At 41.8% G+C, this 12640-nt stretch overlaps 2 protein-coding genes across 3 annotated transcripts in view; both read right to left on the bottom strand.

The window, feature by feature from the left end:
• Window positions 1-2893: 2893 nt before the first annotated feature.
• LOC119442702 (NBAS subunit of NRZ tethering complex-like) overlaps window positions 2894-12640 on the bottom strand; it is a 91189-nt gene continuing 81442 nt past the window's right edge. Inside the window, exons 50-57 of one of the 2 annotated variants that reach the window (XM_037707669.2) lie at window positions 12454-12602; window positions 11111-11200; window positions 10241-10349; window positions 8532-8618; window positions 7180-7321; window positions 4545-4674; window positions 4272-4400; window positions 2894-3271 (exon numbers count right to left, since the gene is read on the bottom strand). In XM_037707669.2, coding sequence (XP_037563597.2) covers window positions 4673-4674; window positions 7180-7321; window positions 8532-8618; window positions 10241-10349; window positions 11111-11200; window positions 12454-12602 — 579 coding nt within the window. In that variant the 3' untranslated portion in view covers window positions 2894-3271; window positions 4272-4400; window positions 4545-4672. The remainder of the gene's footprint in view (window positions 3272-4271; window positions 4401-4544; window positions 4675-7179; window positions 7322-8531; window positions 8619-10240; window positions 10350-11110; window positions 11201-12453; window positions 12603-12640) is intronic. The other variant, XM_049662325.1, reaches the window with a different exon arrangement.
• LOC125943582 (NBAS subunit of NRZ tethering complex-like) lies at window positions 2969-4634 on the bottom strand. The gene is made up of 2 exons (XM_049663027.1): window positions 4545-4634; window positions 2969-3271 (listed from the first exon to the last, which is right to left on the bottom strand). Exons 1-2 carry the CDS (start codon window positions 4632-4634, stop codon window positions 2969-2971), a joined length of 393 nt encoding a protein of 130 aa, XP_049518984.1.

Below are 12640 nucleotides of genomic sequence, written 5' to 3'. Positions count from 1 at the left end.
GCCTTGGATGGGAGCCAATGCAATGACTTGTTTCTCCCACCTGAAAGTGTTGGTGTTGACCTTGCCCATTTGTTTAGATGGCAGTTAGTCGCTTTTTTACAGTTTCATGGTTACAGTTACACCTTCGTTTATATGCGAGGTCCTACAGCACCATATATAATTTAACTTGCCTTCCCTTGTTCTCCTCCTTGTTGAAATGTATTTCTTTGTACGAGTTCCAAACAGAAATAGTTGATGCTGTTTTATTTCTTCATACCAGGTTTTCAAGAGCTTACTATTTATTTGGCTTAACTTGCAAGGCGATGGTGAGGGATGTTATTGATGTGTGTTTACCCATGCCTCTATACTATACTACATTTGGAAATCGTCAATTGTCTTATGATAAAATTGCGTTAAGAAAATGTGTGTTTCGCCGGGAGCAAAGACTTTCTTCTTTAAGCTTCATACCTCGACATTTCCTGCATAGACGTGGTATGAAGACTAAGGGTTTCTTTGATCTGGGACACAAATTGTGGATTGCTTTGTTAAAAACCAGAAAATATTGATTGCTTGATTGTTGTGACGCAGCTTTTCGGGAAGATGTTCTACAGTGAACATTGAAAAAAAGACTTAAACATTAATCCAATCCCTATCAGGTACCTTGACGTGACAAGACAAAACCTTGCCATACAATCTAATTTTGAGTACGTAAACATTTATATGTCTACCCAACGAGAAAACCTGTCCGTCCATCATGTAAGACAATCGCTTTCAAGATAGGGCCCGCAGCAGCGAGTGAATTCACCTCTGTGCTGCCTCTCACTTCAACACGAACTAACTGATGAGAACACAGCGCTCACGAAGCTATCAGCACTTGCCACACTCTGTCCCCATTGCAGATCACTTTCAAGATAGGGCCCGCGCAGCTGCGCCATACACAGCCGCCGCTAGAGTACGTTTGATCATGATTGATAATGGTTCGCATCAAGAGGAGGCAACGTCATTGACCACGTTTACGTACGAGGTCTACCAAAAGTGACACTATTCTATTATGTCACATACTACAGCACGCATCGGCCAGTGCTCATCTTGCACGAAGCAGCGGCATCATCCAACATGAGTGAACATTGCTACTACTCGACTCTTCGTTGTCGTATCATGCTGGTCTCAGTTAACATTTTGGTGTTGCAACTGTGCTTCTCCGTTTCACGATTCTTTTGCAGTGCTTCTTGCAATTACACCAAACACAGCAGCATACGATGACGAAACAGCAGGATGATGCTTATACATAATTTCAATAACTCCCACAGGAGATTCTGCATGTAATTTTTTCTTGCGGGTTGGCAATGAAAACAACATTCGAAAACCAATGCAACTGTGAAGAATGCAATAAGGTACCTTGTGTGTATGAAGCCTTGATCAACACTGCACTGACATCATGCAGCCCAGTAGCCAGCAACTATTGTATTAAATAATTATATAGAGGTGACACTGCATCATTGTACTGATATAGTACAAGTGTTCATCAGTCTCTGCCTGATGAACTCTTGTCAGTCAGTCAAGAACTTTATTCAGGTCCTGAGGAGTTTTAACCCGTTGGAGATTTCACGCAGGGAGCTCCTCTGGCCAAAACCGTAGGCGACGCCCAAGTCGATGAACTCTTGAAGCTTAATTTTTTCTTGTTTTGTGAAAGGTGTAAACAAATGTACCTAGACACAATTGCACAACCTCCATACAATCTTATCCTCCGCTGAGCATTCGAATTTGTCTCCAAAAAATGAAGCCCAGTGTTTGACAATAACTCGTCCAACTAGGATAAATCATAGACGAAGGTAAAGATAGATGCCAGCATAAGACAAGAAAAAGAAGAAACAACACATGAACTGGGTACTCATATGAAAACTAAAACGATTATTTTTTTTCTGGTGGGCCATATATTTTTACCTTTGAGTTTCACTCCAGAAAGTTGAAGTCAGCCCTGTTCTTAGTATGAAATAATCACCCTTTCAACATTCCTACTCTGCTTCTAAGCTTGAATTTTGAAACCAAGCACTTTTAGCGGCCACTCAAAGACAGAGGAATGGAGGAGCATTTATAAAGCAAACATTCTTTAAAGAAATTACCAATGAGTGTTACCGAATTTTAGCATCTACTTCAATCAAGAGTTGATGTTTTGTGAAGCTTTGTTGTATGCACAATAAAAGAATTGTAATTTTGATCCTGATGATTTCTTGTACTTGGCGTAGTAGAGAAAGAGGTTAGAGTTGAGGCCTGCTTGTGGATGCGAGGGTTACCTTCATTACCCAGCATTTCCAGATGAACTTGTTTTTTTATTCAGACAGCATTTTTTGCAATCGCATGGAGCACATAACACCATTTGGCCTGTTCAGGTGGATTACCTGCAGAGGTGGAGATTACTTGCACGATAGATTGCCATGTCTAGGTAGCTAATTAGATTCATTAATTAGAAGTGAAGTACTTACTTCACACCAAAATGCATCGGTATTTCAGTTAAGATCATCCCGACTGTTAGAGGGATGCTCTTGGGAAAATTTGAACTGGCACACCAATGTATCTTACAGCACATATTAAAGTATGGGTATGTCAAAAATGGTTCTAGTCTTATAATTTCTTCTAAGCAGACAAGATTTCATCATTGCTAGGATTCCATTTTGCCCCTGCTGCATGTATCCTAAAGTGCATAATCAGAAAGTTAATTAGTGGACCATCTGATTAGCTACACACTGAGATTTCAAATGCAAGCAATTTCTGCCTCTTCCATAAATTCATCCGAAAAGGTGGAATAGCGTTATCTGTCAGACAATTAAAGAAAATGAACTAAAAAAAGTGATAATAAATAAAGAAGTATAACCAGCAATATACAAGAATGAGGAGCACTCAACAAGAGTTAAATAAAATAACTGCTGTGCGCAGCATATCGATGTATATTTAAGAATAAACTATAGCTTCTAGCAAAATGTACAATTCACTAGGGTTCACTGGTCGTCCCTCGAAGCCACCGCCTCGCAGCATTCACGGCTGCATTGAAGGTGCACACAGCGGGGTGTGTGCGTGACGACTGTAGCAATAGTGTGCCAGCTTCTGCCAGCATATTAGCATTGGTAAGGCTCCTTGTGGCTTCGTCGATGCTGAAGTGCTTCTCTGCAGAGCCTTGATTAGCAATCAGGTGGTCTACGACAGGCTGGTACAGTGCCGTTGACACCACATCAGGAAGCAGTCTCAGCTGCAAAATCCTGTTCAACACAGTTTCGTCATAGTCGCATTCCGAAACCTGTTGAGCACGAAAAAAAAAAAAAAAAGGAAGACTCAGAAACTACAGGGAAAAATAACCACTTTGTTATAATACAAAGCGAATGCAAAAGCAATTGGAATTTTATTCCTTTCCTGCAATTTAATGTTATGGGTGCGACAAACTGTCACGAATTGCCAAGAAAAGTGCACATGATGAGAGACAGATTGATCAGCAACCCTAAAGTTGAAGGTGATGCTGCATATCAGCCTGTCTGACAAAGAGCAAGAAAATGACAACCAATAAAGCTGCATGTCTAATTAAAAAAAAAAAAAGTTTTTCTTTTTTAATTCTAATGCCACTTGTTTAGTGCTCAAATCTCACACAGAGATCATGTTTTTGTGGTTTACATTAAAAACTGTGCAATTAGGCATCAGTGCTTTCCTGGCTGATTCAGGAAAGTACCAATGCAAGTACCAATTGTAATGCAAGTACCACTCTCAATTGATGAAAGTACCGACTCAAGAATAGTAATAGGCAAGTTCAGCATGTGAGCGGACAACCCTTAACACCAGTTTCCAGTGCTGCTCCTGCTGTTAGTTGCTTCATTTTCTTCATGGTAAACAATAAAATAAAATAAAATTGCAGGGGAGAACGTCCAAAAGCAACTCGCTGACTATGAGCGAGGTTGAAATGGGGAGCTCCAGATTAATTCTGATCACCTGGGGTTCCTTGACATGTACCTAAATTCAAGTACACAAGTGTTTTTGCATTCGACCCCCCTCAGAACGTGGCTGCGGCAGCCAAGAAATCAGGAAGCACATGTTCAACGTAACAATTAGTAGTAGAGGAGCTCTGGAAACAAGTGTCAAGGCCAGTCTACTTGCATGACTTGCTTCTTCTAGATGCAAATGGTTTTACAACGAGCTGCCACGGGTTCTTCGGTCACTCACAATGTTTTAGGAAATTACGAAGACTGATATTGCTTACTGATTACGCAGGTGAGAGTGTTGATGAGAATAAAAATGGATATTTTTCTCACCTTATCAACATGCCTGAGGAAAGCAACTGCATCCTTATGGAGCTGTGAGTAATCAGTTTGAAGAAATGGTCTAACTATGTGAATCAGGCTGTTCTTCTTCTCGAACTCGCAGAAAATATAGCGGCAACACTGCAATAAATAAATAAAAAAATATTAAAAACAGACATTAAGAAGATAGTTTTGAGAACCAAATGCTTTCGAGCAAGTGAACACACACACTACTAACACAAAATATGCCAGAACATTCCAATAAACAATGTGGCACACACTCACTTCTAAATTGAGGTTACAATTCTTGATGGCAGCTAAGAACAGGCTTTCGGCTGCATCCAAGCCCGATGTCTTATCACAAACCAAAAGCATATTGCCTATCAGTCGAGTCCAGGGATTCTTTTCTGGGTCTCTGAAAAGCGATGTCAAAGGGAATCAAGAGAAAGAAAAGAAAAAGAAATAACAAAGACATTGTCTTACAAAACTGCCAAACATTGAGTGTCATCTTTCTATGACCTATCCTGTCCCATGCTCATCCCAGTTTTGACAACCTGACAACTACGAAATGTGAAAATAGCGCTCAGAAAGTTCACACATCCACAAATTGCCTTCATCGTGGTTGTTTCTGGTGATTAGACGACTGGTGCACATTAAAAGCAACAGGTTAACCAGCAATCTCCTCTATGCTTAAACACAGTAACCTTCTCCAGCAAGAATACTAAATTACAGCAATTTTTTTATTTATCATTTACAGCTGGCCTACACATTAAGTATTAGGCAGGAGTGGGAATAAAAGTGAACACATTGTACAGAATGAGACAAAATAACTTACGCCAAGCAAAGCAGTCAAGACAGAAACAATGAAGCAGTACACACATGCCCAAATATGAAAAACAAAAGTGCTACGAGAATACCTGTTGTGTACATACATCCACATACAGTTAAACCTCAATTTAAAGAAGTTGATGGCACCCAAAAATTAATTATTGAACTGAGAACTTTGTTAAACCAAAAAATAAATGCACGAAGAACATGGTGTTTATTAAAGGAGGAAAGCAGATGTAATCACTGCCTATGTAACGCTTTGCCAGACTAAGAAGGCTGCACTAGGAAGACAACAAACAAATGTTTCAACTCGGCTACAACAGAGCAAGTGGTGCCATTTGGTAGAACCGATGCTGAGCTTGCAATGCTGGGACACTGCAATGGGCAGTTGCACAAAAGTAAAATGGCCGACCTCAAACCACCATGGTAATGCGCTTACTGTAGGTGTGGGTGTGAATAAATTTCTAAGCACTTTGAAAACAACAAATTTCCTCTGATGTTGTTCTTTACCACACATTTCTTCCCAAAACTTCACTAAATAAGGCAATACATAGAGTTCATTTCGTTGATTCAAGGTTTTTCAATGCATTAGGGTATATGAATATGTGTCGAGGAATCGAAAACACTTTGTTAAATATAAAATTTTGTAAAATCAGCTTTGGTAAATCGAGGCTTAGCTGTGTGTAAATGCAGCATGTGTATACTATACAGCACCCTGAAAGCCAAGAACAAAATACAATCTGCTTGAGATGCTACGTGAAATGCTTGATGCCTCATAACCATTACCATGTGCAATGTATGAAACCTGTTATGTAAAGGAATCTATAGTCGGTTATTGTGAATACATAAGCAGGCAGAGCATTCCAGTTAGCGATTGAGAAGAGAAAGAAAGATTTTAAATGCATTCATTTTAGTTAAAAAAATTTTAAGCTTGATTCACAACTACAGTGTAGACCGCTTATAACGTAAGTCGCCGGAGTCGTGAATATCCGCACTATAAGCGGTACCGCACAATAACCAAAACAAATATTTTATTGCGGTAATGGACACTCCAGGCGCATTTCTGCCGTCGCTGTCACCGTGCTCTAGGTTCTGTATTCGCTTACTAAATAAATTAACCAGCACGGTGTCACGTGCGCACAAGCAAACATGAGCACATCTCGCTCGTTGACTGCGGAAACGAACTGTCAAAACGCTCGAGTAACGAAGCGTGGCGAGTGAATTGACCTTCGTGCTATCATGACCTCTCGCTTCAATGCGACCTATAAGCGGCAAAAACACGGCGTGCGGCGGACTTCCCCTCGCCGCAGATTCCTTTCAAGATAGGGCCAAGGCGATTGTATCGCCGAAGTGGATCGTCGCAGATTTCGTCCTGCTTCAGTCCACTGAAACCGTGCTGCATTGATTTGCTGGCAAAAATCCTCTCCTTCTGTTTGCGCCAGTCCCGAACAGCAAGTTTCCGATTCTCAGAACGCCTGTGATGCGGCCCGATTTCCGTCCGTCTCCGTACACATGATCACTTTCCTTTTAAATGCGACATCATGATGAACTCCGTACTTCATGATGATAGAGCAGATGCAGAGAACGTAAAGACAGACAGTAGACTATTGCCTAAGCACGTGTACTGCAGCTCATGGAGGAAGCTACGGTAGCTAGGCTCAAGAGTAGCTATAGTTCGACGCACGTGCAAGGCGGCCATCTTGAAATGCCGACGGCTATATGGTAACGCAGATTTAGGGTCGTACTCGATTCTAACGCGCACGCAATTTTTGGACCTGTTCTATCGGAAAAAAAGTGCACGTTAGATTTGAGTAAATACGGTATTTGTGGCTTGAGGGGAGCGTTTGCCGTCTAGGTTGACTGCCGAACTTCCAGGCAGCCGCACTGTAACCGGTATTTCGTGTCCCGCAACTGCACTATAAGCGATACGCGTATACATAGAGTACTATGGGAAAATTAACGGAAGTCTGAAAAGACTATTATATCTGGTCCGGCACTATAAGCGGTTACATTATAAGTGGTCTATACTGTACATTCTAATGAATTAAGCAACATAATATAAAAAAAAAAGACCAAAGGTGAGTCTCCATACAATTCTGACGTGGAATCCAGGGGTCACCGCACTGAAGGAGCTTTCCGAGGACCACAAAGCCCGATAGAGTGCTGCAGCGTTGAAGGAGTTCATCAAACATGGCCTGCCTCGTGTCACCATCCAGTTCAGTGCATTCGTCAAGCTTCAAGAAAAGATGAAAGCACAAAGTGTATTGTTCTCAGGAGATACAACAGACAACACATTGTCTCTCAACCACACGCATGGCCAGCACATATTCTGACGTTTGGAACGTGGAAGTGACCAGAAAGTCTGCTAGGTTTGCTAGTTATTGTGCAATGCACACAAACTCGGGAAGCGATAGCTAAGCATATGTTTCTCCCACTCAACTGAATACAACATTAATTAATTAATTCATTCATTCATTAACTCTTTTAAGGACATGCTCAGCTATCATTGTTAAGGCACAGAATACCACTGTTATAAGGCACAGGTTTCGGTGGTGTCCGTGTACGCAAAAAACTATCATCATCAGCATTGGCTCGAGCATTGTCTTTTTCTTCCACAGCTGGCTCTATGGCACCTCTCGGTTTGCGCTGGTGCTCATGCTCGGCACGTGCTCGTGCCACTGCTCCCGTGTTCGTCGTCATCTGCTTCCACAGTTACCTGTGTTGCCCCTAATCCTTCCAGCATAGAATTTTCTTCCCTTCCGTCTTCGTAATGGGGACAGACAGACATGAACTTTATTTGGTCCTGAGGAACTACGTGGGGACCCCCTGTGGGAAGTCCGTAGTAGTCGCTGGCCGAGTCCATGTAGGGGCAGGAAGACCGTAGTCCTCCGCCCTTTGGCAGGCCCTCTGGACAGCCTGGAGTTAGGACTGAGAGTACGCTGCTTTATGAGGCAGCGTTTACGGGGGTATGAGCCATTGCTTAAGGGTGTATGAGCCATTCATTGTCTTACGTAACAGACAGATTTAATTTTGGAGCAATTTAATTTCGAGAAATCGCAAGCGGCAATGGCGGGAGAATGCTGCCGAGCAAACTCGAGACACCGAACGCAAGCGACAACGGCGGACTGTGGGCTACCGTCACTGATGTCGTTCTCTCCATCGCAGCCATCACATCATGGTTAGTTTAGGTGCACCCAGGACAAGCTTTGCCTACCCCCATTTTTCGGTAGGGGAGGGGTTGGTAATTTTTTTTATTATTAAATCAGAGAGCCATCCCATGAAAAATAAAACATTCATTCATGCAATCAATAACTCACTGACTCACTCCCTCCTTCCTCAATCAATCAATCAATCAATCAATCAATCAATCAATCAATCAATCAAAATGTTTTGACTGGGATGAAGTTTTCCAAATGTAACCTGTAGGAGCTTTGCTGCACTCACCTCATAGTCCGGCCACTCAGACCAGATTAGTGTCTGTACTTGCAAGAGCAGCAGGAGATTCTCATCGTCGGTGCTCAGCGATACATTCTAGAAATTACACAGCATGCAGTATGAATTATTCGGAAAACCTATAGTGCAATGTGACGTTAGCTAAATAAACATATAATTTCAAGATTAATTAAGCACATGAAAATTTTGAGCAAATGCTTACGCTTTTGTAGAGCTAGAATAACAGAGGAAGAGAACAAGTTGACATCACAGAACTATGCAATAGGATGTAAAAAAAAAAAATAATAATTTGGTTGATTCACACACAGTAGATGCTCATCACATATAGCCAAGTAAAAATCCCTACAGCAAAAGACTAAAAGCAAGCACTACAGCATGCACAAGGTATTTAAGGATGTGGTTTCAAAGTGCCATAGACTTTAAAATTTTCAATCTACATATCGAGGCACTTCGTCTTTTCCAACTCCTCTGCCACCAATCTAGCCCATTTATTCCAGGGTAGTATTCTTTATGGGGTTTTACGTGCCAGAACCAGTTTCGATTATGAGGCACGCCATAGTGGAGGGCTTCAGATTAATTTTGACCACCTGGGGTTCTTTAATCTGCACTACAACGCAAGCACACAGGCGTTTTTGCATTTTGCCTCCATAGTAATGCGGCCGCCACGGCCGGGATTCGACCCCGTGATCTCGTGCTGAGCAGCGAAACACCTTAGCTGACTGAGCTACCGCGGCTGGTTATTCCAGGGTAGCAGTAGCTTCTGGTCTGACAAAGGAGATGCAGTCCTAGTCGCCTTGCATGCCCATCCCAGAGACTTAAGAGGATCGCCACATTTTCACACATCAGCCAAAATCCTTTGTTTTCACAGTGGAACAAGAGCTCAGGGCCAATTGTCATTTGTGACAAATTGCAATGAATGCTGCTAGTGGCCAGATGCATTCAGCCGGTTTAGTTTCTCCAGCTAGTAGAGACCACCATGACTAAAAACCCTGAGAATCTAATGATGGTCATTGCCATGTAGCTTTAGGTGGCAAATTGAACCGTCAGGATTTTGGTGTGTGAGGTCATTAGGCACCATTTTTAAGTAATGGATTTCCTTCTTCCCTCTGGCCCTGCACTTCCCGAGAGTGTCCGATTTTCTGTAGACACTACACCTTTAATGTGGCGTCCAAGTTTCTAATATTTAAACCTGCTATGCTGCTATGCACAGGGGCTTTACTGAGAAGGAGACCAACAAACAGTCATACAATCATTAAAATTCTATCTGATATTGTGCTGCTGTGGACTGCTACTGTGAAAGCCCTAGCCAACATCGACGTGCACCATCTGATCTGAGCATACAGTTGTTATAGAAGCGGAATTTAGTCAATTATTAAGCCAGAAGAGGGTTATATTGAACACTCTTAGGAAACAGTGATAAAAAACAATGAAAATATTTTGAAAGAAATATATTGAACATTATCTATTATTTATTCCTGGAGTCATTATGTCATCAAAAACGAGCAGACCACCGTCAGTTGCCACACACACACATGCACGCACATGAGCATGCGCTTTTTTAAGCTCTCTCATTCCCTCTCTACCTCTTTTTCCCCTTTGACACTCTTAATGCTAATGCATTAAAAATGAAAGAGAAGAAAATAAGTTTCAACACAGCTGCCATTATTATGTGGCAATGAAAGTTCGGTATCAGTACCTACCTTCTCGAGTATCTCCAGCACCTTGAGGCGCACATGAATTGCAACACTACTGTCCAGGCAGAAGGGGCGCAGCAAGTCGAGGACCATGTCACCGACAAACATGTCTTCACTGCAAAGAAGAAAAAACACCCTTAAAAAACTGATAAAAAGTTTCTGGGTGTCATCATCCTCTCCGTTGTCAAGATAGCAAGTGGCACCATGCTGTGTTCATCCAATGATAATGCTCACTGCCAATCAGTGCCACCCCCAAGAATTTCTTGTTGCCATTGACAAAAGCGAGACAAAGGAGTTGCACGACTATGGAGACTTGAAATGATCAACAAAGGGAAGCCTGGAGCCAACATTTCAGTAAGGTGACAAGGGTGGCAGTTTGGCCACGTTAGTATTCCATAAGGACGACTAAAGAAGTACAACCAGGACACAGACATAAAAAAGACACACACACGAGAGTGCTACTTCCGACAAGTTATTCTTGTGACCTTGTTACTGGGGCAAGTAAGCGTGCAGTAGAAGTAAACCAGCTAGAAGCGAACCTATCAAATTATTGTTGGCTTAGATTCAAATAAATAGGGTACCTATTTGAACATGCTATTAGCATTAGGGCAACAGGGTTCATCAATATTATAACTGCGAATGTGTACTGGTAACAGCTTCCAGCAAAATGACTCCGACCATTTACCTTTCCTACAAAGCACGCCTGTTTATGATGTTCAAGCCCTTTTTAGAGGCCCTCTCTGACACATGAAATGTTGGCACAAAAGGTACTGTTGGATCTGCATTGAAATAAAGTGCCACCTCAAAGACTTTGAACCTGTGCTGCCACCCTTTCCCTTGCCAACTCTTGTCATTCCTGGCAGGCATAGTACTTGCCTTTCTTCAAGCACCTGGCGAAGGATACGTTCCAAAACTTCCTCAGGCGTCATCACGTCGAACACTTCATGCAATTTCTTTTCTGGGTTTCTGAGTGAAAACGAAAAGCACAACACACACGCTCGTTTAGTACTTAAGAGGGCACCTTCTGACATACACTACATGTAGGTGTAGTAATGCATCAAGTACGCCAAACAAGTTCTGAGAAAGTTAGGAGGCCGCGATCAGCCTCCTAAAATTTTTGAGGTTCCATGCTTGAACAGTACAGGAAAAAAAGTGCAACAGTCTAGCGATTCTTTCATAGTGAATGAACGGCAGTAAAAACCACATGTAGGTTCCGAAAACGTAAAGTCTATGTTCCATAAACCCACATCAAATACAGGACTGTTTAGGACCCTCATCAAATACTGGATACAGACTGTTGGATTATATGGTTCGAGATGAATAACTTGGAGTGCACGACAACAGGACAAAGTGAGATGCAAATATACATACAATGCTCAAACATACATACAGCATTGTATGTATATTTGCGTCTTTGTCCTGTTGTGTACAGTCGAACCCGGTATATCGAATCCACATATAACAAAGTATTGTGTATAACAAACAGCAGTAAAATCCCCTCAAAATGTTTGTATAAAATTTTTATTTTATATATCGAATTACCTATATATCGAACTTTTTTTGTGGTCCCCTTCAGATTCGATATATCTGGGTTCGGCTGTACTGCAAATTAATCATCAAACACAAGCTGATCAATCCTGTGTTGTGCTATCATCTCGCTGATGTGACTCCCCTTGTGTTCTGCCTGCATTTAAAAAAGCCCACAGATGGGTGTTCTTGCAGAAAGCTAAGTAAAAAAAACAAGCAGGTCACAGAGGAGAGGCAAGAAGGCACTGTCATCACTGGCACAATGAACATGGCAATTGATGTGGCAATGGATACCTCAAGCAGCTGCTCCATGCATGCCATAACAATATGAAAAAGCTGCTCTATATACGTGCCTTTAGCAAATAAACCTTCCTCTTTCAAAGCTACTACTTTTAACACATATATAAAAAAAGAGGCTGTGATTGAAGCTATGCAGTACCAAATTGCCTGAATGCATACATTACTTTCTTTTTTATGTCTGCTGCAGTAAGTTAACTGTACTATAGCCTAGCTAAATTGCATTAACATTTTCTCACCCAAATTAACTAGCAAATGAAATTACAAAACTTAATTCTGGAGATCTTCCACACACATTAAAGCACAGCCTTCAATATTCCAATTCCAACGCCATAGAGCACAACAGCCTGCATTTATACAACACCAAGCAGAAGTCATGCATTATAATCACTAACCTGAGCTGTTCTGAAGCTAGCAAGATGGCATCTGAATAGATATCTGTGGGTTGCTTGTCCACTGTATTTGGTGGGCAGCAGGACAGCAGGGACTGAAGCAGCCCGGGCTTGGTTTCTGACATGGCACAACGAAGCAGCATGGCTTCCAACTGTAACAGAAACAACAATAATAGAGTTTTATCGTAGC

This window comes from Dermacentor silvarum, chromosome 2 (genome assembly GCF_013339745.2).
Source record: "Dermacentor silvarum isolate Dsil-2018 chromosome 2, BIME_Dsil_1.4, whole genome shotgun sequence".
Taxonomy (NCBI): Eukaryota; Metazoa; Arthropoda; class Arachnida; order Ixodida; family Ixodidae; genus Dermacentor; species Dermacentor silvarum.
This window is presented reverse-complemented; position numbering and strand designations above follow the sequence as displayed.

Coding starts and splice junctions, on each gene's coding strand:
- LOC125943582 (XM_049663027.1), bottom strand. CDS start 4,634: ATGCTTTTGGTTTGTGATAAGACATCGGGCTTGGATGCAGCCGAAAGC. Junction 3,272..4,544: donor ATTGTAACCTCAATTTAGAA/GTGAGTGTGTGC, acceptor CGTGCTCAACAG/GTTTCGGAATGCGACTATGA.